We start from the raw sequence: 7,837 nt of genomic DNA on the forward strand, positions 1-7,837 counted from the left end.
TGTGATAGCATTTGTTTTTTGTTTTGTTTGTTTGTTTGTTTGTTTGTTTTTGGTGGTACTGGGGTTCCTGGAAGCCCTTCTACCTCCGGGCTACACTCCCAGACCTATTTTTATATTTTTTTAAGTTTGGAAACAGGGTCTCTTAAACCAGCACGGCTGGCTTCGAACCTGCGCCATCCTCCTGTCTCCGCCTCCCAAGCGTGGGGATTACAAGCGTGCGCCACCACGCCCGGCATCTGTGATAGCATTTGTATAAGAGAATCACAGTGGCCACACTTCACCTGTGAGGGCAGGGCCCCCATAACATTGGATTAAAACAAATTGTGTGAAGACACTAAAAGAAAAATTAACATAGACACCCACCAGCCATGCCGAGAGGTCCCGGAGACTCTCCTGGGGCTGCTGGCTGCTCTGGGACGCTGCCAAAGCAGGGATGAGGAGGAGTTAGGGAGGAAATAATCCAGCTCCCACCCAGCCTCCACCCGGCCTCCACCCGGCCTCCACCCGGCCTCCACCCAGCCTCCACCCGGCCTCCACAGGTGCCCTGTGCGGATTTCAGGACCACTTGCTAACTTTGTCTGAGAGGGTGATTTCCTACCTTGCTTTTAGTCAATGTGTTTCAAATTGATAGAGACAAGAGCTTTCTTGAACCTGCCTTCTTCTCTCCTCCAGAACTTCTTGAGATGGTCCTTTGCCACCAGGAGAGAGATTGCGCCTACGGAAACACCAATGTGAGTGATTCCACGGGAGCTGGGGGCGATTCCTTTTCCTCTTCCTTCAGTTCATCTTGCTTTTCTTCTCCTAGCCTTGTATATTATCTATTTTAAGTGTAAAAAAGAAATGATCCCCAGCCAGGCGTGATGGCGCACGCTTGTCATCCCCGTGCTTGGGAGGCTGAGACAGGAGGATCGCCCAGGTTTGAAGCCAGCCTCAGCTACTTAGTGGGGCTCTCAGCAACTTAGTGAGACCCTGTTTCCAAATAAAGTATAAAACTAGGTCTGAGAGGATAGCCTGGAGGTAGAAAAGCCCCCGGGTTCCACCCCCCAGTACCACACACACAAAAAAGAAATGATCCCCATTTTACAAATAATAAAGTACTCCTATTTCTCTCATCAGTTAAAAGGGCTTATTTTTAAAAAGAAAAAAAAAAGGTCTCCAACTTAATTTGTTTCCTGTGTATGTTTTTTTCTTTTTTTTTTAATGTGCTTTTAGCTGCACATGGTGGCTCACGCTTGTAATCCCAGCATTCGGGAGGCTGAGACAGGAGGATCGCAGTTCGTGGACAGCCTCAGCTACCTAATGAGGCCCTTTGCAACTCAGTGACACCCGGTTTCAAAATAAAGAATAAAAAAATAGGGCTGGGGTGTAGCTGGGAGGTCGAATGCCCCTGGGTTCCATCCCCAGCACCACACACACAAAAAATGCACTTTTATTGGTGCATAATAGTCCCACATCGTACTATAAATCATGTTGACAATGACATACATGTACACAGTCCTTGAGGGGTTTTTCCTTCTTTTATCTTCTTCAATTTTTTATTTTTGTTTTTGCTTTTGGTACTTAGGCAATGTAATTCTGAACTATATACCACCAGCTCTATTTCTTTTTTTTCTTCTATTTTTTCTTCTTTTTTCTTTTTTTTTTTTTTTTTTTGCTTTGTTTTGGTGGTACTGGGGATGGAACCCTTCTACCTCCGGGCTACACTCCCAGACCTATTTTTTAATGTTTTATTTGGAAACAGGGTCTCTTAAGCCAGCGAGACTGGCTTCAAACCTTAGTGATCCTCCTGTCTCCGCCTCCCAAGCGCGGGGATTACAAGCGTGCCCCACCGCGCCTGGCTTCTATTTCATATTTTAGCTTGAAATAGAGTCTTACTATGTTGCTGAAACTCTCACTACCTTGCTAAGGCTGCCCTCCAACCTGTGATCCTCCCATCTCAGCCTACCAAAGATTACAGGTATACAGCACTCACAGCTTCTTTTCAGTTTTCTCTTTCTTTTATTTTTTAATATCAAGTGTCTTAGTCTGTTTTTCCCAGCTACAGAAAAATACTATAGGCTGTATAATTTATAAAGAACATAAATGTGTTTCTTACAGTTTTCTAAGATCAAGGTACCACGTTGGGGAGGGGCTGCCGCATCCTCACATGGTGGATATCAGCATGAAGACTCTTTTTTTCTTTTCTTTTTTGGTACCAGGAACAAAACCCAGGGTCTGCTACCTCTGAGCAACACCCCAACTCTTATCTTTTTGAAGCAGAGTCTCTCTCTAAGTTGCTGAGGCTGGCCTTGAACCTGTGATCCTCCTGTCTCAGCCCCCCCAAGTACTGAGATTACAGGCAGACACCACCACACCCAGCTATGAAGCCTTTTTTATGCGGGTTTTAATCCTTCAAAAGAGGAGGAGCCCTCCTGCCCTAAGCACTTCTTCAAGGCCCCACTTCTCCACACCATCCCTGCAGCCCCTGAGTCTTGGAAGAGACCCCTTCAAACCACAGCGCCAAGCACTTTGGCCTGGGGCTCTGGCCTCCTCCTGGAGAATTCCGGAGTAACCACAGTCTTCCAAGGGGAACACCTCGAAAACGTGAAAGTAGTTCATAGCCGTCTGTATAGCCGTCTGTATGCTTTTTATCATAAAGATTTAAAAGGTTTTAGTGCAAATAATGCAAAGGAGGTTAGAAGTACACTTCAAAGTGTATTGGAGGCTTTGTTTGTAAGTCATCTATTGCCTCCAAGGTCAGACATCAGTAATAGGGATAAAGATACAGAATTTAGGATGAGTAATGAAATGAGCCAGGCGTGGTGGCGCACATTTGTAATCGCTGGCACTTGGGAGGCTGAGACAGGAGGATCGCGGGTTTGCAGCCAGCCTCAGCAACTTAGTGAGGTCCTTACTTAGATCCTGTTTCTAAATAAAAGGTAAAGTAGAACTAGCCGGGCGTGGTGGCTCACGCTTGTCATCCCAGCATTCGGGAGGCTGAGACCTGAGGATCGTGGTTCTCGGACAGCCTCAGCTACTTAGTGAGGCCCTCTGCAACTCAGTGAGACCCAGTTTCAAAATAAAGAATAAAAAATTGGGAAGGGGGTGTAGCTCGGAGGTCAAATGCCCCTGAGTTCCATCCCCAGGACAGAAAAAAAAAAAAAAAAAGAAATGAATAGTAGATTCCTTTCAAATATGAAGAAAGTTGCAGTTAAGTAAAAATAAATAAATAAATAAATAAATATTCCATTTTGACCTGCCAAGGGGGGAGCCGAGTCCTGGGTGCCCCCACCTCCACCCTGCACTGGCTCAGGGATGTTCCCCACCCACCTGTGTGTTTTTATGACCTGCAATGTGAGTGCAGAGCCCAGGTCCCCAGCTGGCACCATCCCCGTCCCTTCCCCTGGGCACTAATTGGCGTGTCCCTCTCTTCCCAGGCTGTGGGACCGTGGGGCTGAGTCATTTCTGCCCGCAGCTGCTGCTCCGTGCATCTCTGGGCACCGAGGTCTGCAACCCCACCCTGGCAAGAACCAGCCCCCGTCCCCTTGGAGGAAATGGCTAAGCAGCCTCAGCCACTGCAGATGAAAACTTCCTTCCTCTTTATCCAGCTGCAGGCCCCCCCTGCCCAAGCTCTCCCCGCCCAGTCTCCAGCCCCAGGGGGCCTGGAGGAGGGACACATTTTCCCTAGTCCCAGGACAGGCTTCTTGGCAGGCTGGGACCCCGGGAGCTCACAGGACTTAGCTGTTTCTCCTTCAAGCCTGCTGCAGGAAGGAGACCCTGGGGTCCAGGAACCAGCAGCTTTCAGTTGTCATTCTCTGAAGGAAAAGAAGAAGGAAGAGGAAAACCCCCAGGATCTGGCTGTAAACAGGGGTGGCGGGTCCCCACGTGGCAAGCCTTGCCTGGCCCCGGCCCCTAGGAAACTTGGCCGGCCACAGCCCCGGTCATGCGGGCTCGCTAGCCCAGCTCCTGTCATGAATGATGGAAGCAGCGCTCCCTCCGTGGGCTGGAAGCACTGGCCAGCTATTTCTGCCTCCCTGGACCTGTGGGGCCTGCACCCCCAAGCCACGAACGCCCTGGGATGCTCCTCTTCTCTGGCCCAGGATGCTGATGAGACTGTGCTGAGAAGAGGTCCGGCGACCTGTCAGGGAGTCCCAAGGAGCTGTGCAGAGGCAGCACATATTACAGCACTAGGGACCAGGGCATCGCTCCACAGATACCGCCCAACTGTTCAGACCAGCAAGAGCTACCCAGCCCCGCCCGCCGCTCCTCCTCTCAAGGTAAGAACGTGGGTGCGCCTGAATCCCCCAGACCCAGCTGCTCCCTCAGCAGAGGGGATGGGAGCACGGGCAGACATGGTCTCCTGGCTCCCAGTTCTGACCCTGGCTCTCCCCTGGGCTCTGGGTGGACGGTGGAGAGACTTGCCAGCGCAGTCTTCCCCAGCCTGGTCCCTCTCTTTCCTCTGTATTCTACCATCTTCCCGGGCACTGGCAATTTTGTTTAGAAGGAGACGATGAATAACTGTTTCCCAAGGTTTCTGCCAAAAAAAAGTGAGAAGGAAAGTTGGATAAGGAAGTACATGCTTCAGAGCAAAAGAGCAGAGGGCGAGGCGAGGGGATACGGGGACATCTGGGGAGCCCTGTGATGAGCCAGTCATGACACTAGACCTTTCCCACATCCCGTCAACCTTCAGAGCCACTGGGAAGGTTGGAGGTTCATACCTGCAATTTCAGACGAGGGAGCTGAGATGCAGCTAATCTCTTCCTCCTTCCGAAAAAACAGAGGCAAAAGCAAAACCTGTTTTTTCATGTTGGCATCGGGGATAAGAAAGGAGGCTTCAGTGAGCTGTGGAGGTTTCCAGAACTGGAGCACACTTGACCGCCTTCCTTGAACACTCGACTTTCCAGAGCCCACGTCTATCCCATCCCTATCCACCGCCCAGTGGGTACACAGCCCTGGGCAGCAGCCTCCACTTCCCATCAGAAAGAGGACAGATAGCCCTGTGTGGTCTCTGGGGTCTGTCCCGCTCACCTGGGCTTGGCCTCTGATCCTGGCCATCCCTCCTCTGGGTTAGTATGTGATTCTCTGCTTCTCCGACCACCGTCCCCATTGCGCTGGCTTCTGAAGCCCCCCCTTGGCCAGGAGCTCACACTCAAGTGGGTGTTCAGAGTGTGAAAGTATGCCTGCGTTCTCTTTCCCAGCAGCAGAAACATCTTGCTACGTGTGTGCGGGCAGTGAGAGGGAGAGCCAGAAAGAGCGAATTGTTGGAGTCGGTGAGGCGAGATAGAAGGAGGAGGTCTCTCCGTGGTGTATGGGAAAGGATGGATGAGAGGGAACCCTCAACGAAGTCAGGGAGAATTGTTTGAAATTCTCAACGCAAAGGGGCTCCCATTAGCTTGAAGGGGCAGCCACCCTCTTTCCTTCATACTTCTTCACACCAGAGTCTTTAGAGCCACAGTTGCATTCGGGAGGCTGAGACCGGAGGATTGCGGTTCGCGGCCAGCCTCAGCTACTTAGTGAGGCCCTCCGCAACTCAGTGAGACCCTGTTTCAAAATAAAGACTAAAAAATACGGCAGGAGGTATAGCTCAGAGGTCAAATGCCCCTGGGTTCCATCCCCAGACCCTCAAATGAGTTAGGGAGGCTCAGGAAGCCTAAACGGGAGGATCGCAGGTTCAAGGACACCCTCAGCAAATAGTGATACTCTCATCAATTTAGCGAGACCCTGTTTTAAAATAAAAAGGTAAAATAGGGCTGAGGGTGTGGCTTGGAGGCAGAATGCCCCTGGGTTCCATCCCCAGTACCACCACTACCACAAGAGTTAGGGAGATCGGGTAAGTCCAAGTTCTCTGCAGAGGGGAACTGTTTGGGGCAGAGATGCAAGCATACTTCCTTAAGAAATAGTTTACATTCCATCTCAGTTCTTGTATCTCTCATTTCCTACAGGGATTTGGGAGGAATGCACGCGTGCGTCAGAGCCCGGTGTCTGCATGGGGGTCACACAGTAGCTGTTTGTATGCTTTGGCTGTGTTCTGATGGTTCTCCCCATGCTCTCTCTGGCCTCGCAGTGTAGGTGAAAGCCCCAGCACCTGCAATTTCTCTAGGGAAAGGTGCTCTGGGAGTTGATCTAGACCTCGGCAGCCTTATTAGCCCTCTGTGTAAATGAGCCCCCAGACACCTGTTCTGCCCAAACTAAGGATTGCAGAATTCCTGGTGAAAATGTTAGATGCGCCAAATCTAAGTCTCAGCCTTAAGCAAGCCATCAGTAGTGACACAAATGTCTCAGTTTCTTCTATCTTAAAAACACTGATGATAAGCCCAACACAGTGGCACACACCTTTAATCTTAAAAACACTCATGATAAGCCCAACACAGTGGCACACACCTTTAATACCCCATACTTGGGAGGTTGAGACAGGAAGATGGCAAGTTCATAGACTCAGCAACTCAGTGAGACCCTGTTTCAAAATAAAAAATAAAATAGAGCTGGAGGTATAACTCAGAGGTAGAATGCCCCTGGATTCAATCCCCAGTACTAAAAAAAAAAAAAAAAAAAGTGATTATCAAAAAAAGTGATAGAAGTGATTAGCATGTTTTAATCACTTCATTTTATTTGTATGATGATGACTAGATATTAGTCAGAACAACTACAGCAGCCATAACCTAGAGGGCTCCCACTTCCCTATTTCCTCCTAGTACAACTCAGATCTGTGAGAATACGGTGTGATCCTTTCTCTTCATGGATGAGGAGACAATGGCCAGCAACTCCCTGGGACTCAGGGTAGCAAGCAGCAGCTCAGGGCCAGCCCTCGAGTGGTCTACCGAAGCTGAACACAGCTCTCAGTTCAGGCCAGAGCTCTGAGGGAGGTGGCCAGACCTTTCCTGGGGCCTGATGGTCTATACTAAGCTCTTGATTTCTCTGGTGGAGAAGGTAAGAGAAGGCCCTTCGTGTGGACAGACCAAGCAGCTTTCTACAAGCAGTGGAGGACGTGTAGCTTCAGGCCTTGACCGTACCAACCCAGGGCTCTGACATTCCTGTAGTTACTCTGTAGGCATGAATCAGAGAGTGTTCCAGGGCCTGGGGCCAGAGCCTGCCCTCCGGAGCTCTGGGACCCCGTGTTCTGCTGCCCCTCTGTGGGAGCCCATGGAACTGTTAGCATTTGACTAGCACTTGGGGCTTAAGATAAGAAAATAAGGATAACAGACACAACTCTGTTGAGGAAAAAAACCTCTGCAATCATTCTGGGAAACTTCCACATATTAAAAAAAAGTAGGTCTTCATATCTTACATATTTTATATGTCGTAAAATAGCAGTGACTTTTTAACTCATTGTGGTGGGGAATAACTGTAATACCAGTATTTGGGAGGCAGAGACAGGAGGATCACAGGTTAGAGGTCAGCCTCAGCAACTTAGCCAGACTCTCAGCAACTTAGCAAGACCCTGTTTCAAAATAAAAATAAAAAAGGCTTGGGATATAGCTCAGAAGTAGAATGCCCATGAGTTCAGTCTCCAAAGGGAGAAAAAATTATATCAGTGACTTCTCATATGTAACTGACAGTAGAAAGTTAATAGTAGATAGTTTTATATTGTTCCTTAAAATGCCATTTTTTACAAACTCCACACATTTTCACCTACAGCTTTAAATTTCCTAGAATACTATCTATTTTGTTTTTCTTCTCTTCTCTCTCATGACAGTCCTCAAAACTAATCAACTAGGCCAGGTATGGTGGTGCACACCTGTAATCCCAGTACTTAGGAGGCTGAGACAGGAGGATGACAGGTTCGAAGCCAGCCTCAGCAATTCAGTGAAGCTCTCAGCAACTTCGTAAGACCTAGTTTCCAAATAAAAAGTAAAATAGG

At 49.0% G+C, this 7,837-nt stretch overlaps 1 protein-coding gene across 1 annotated transcript in view; it reads left to right on the top strand.

The window, feature by feature from the left end:
- Positions 1-3,533: 3,533 nt before the first annotated feature.
- Positions 3,534-7,837, top strand: part of PSD3 (pleckstrin and Sec7 domain containing 3) — a gene marked incomplete at both ends in the record, with an annotated part of 521,001 nt that continues 516,697 nt past the window's right edge. Inside the window, one exon of the mRNA XM_080710180.1 lies at positions 3,534-4,256. Within this exon, the coding sequence (XP_080566306.1) occupies positions 3,534-4,256 (723 nt within the window). The remainder of the gene's footprint in view (positions 4,257-7,837) is intronic.

This window comes from Muscardinus avellanarius (assembly GCF_963383645.1).
Source record: "Muscardinus avellanarius genome assembly, chromosome: 14".
In the NCBI taxonomy this organism is placed as follows: Eukaryota; Metazoa; Chordata; class Mammalia; order Rodentia; family Gliridae; genus Muscardinus; species Muscardinus avellanarius.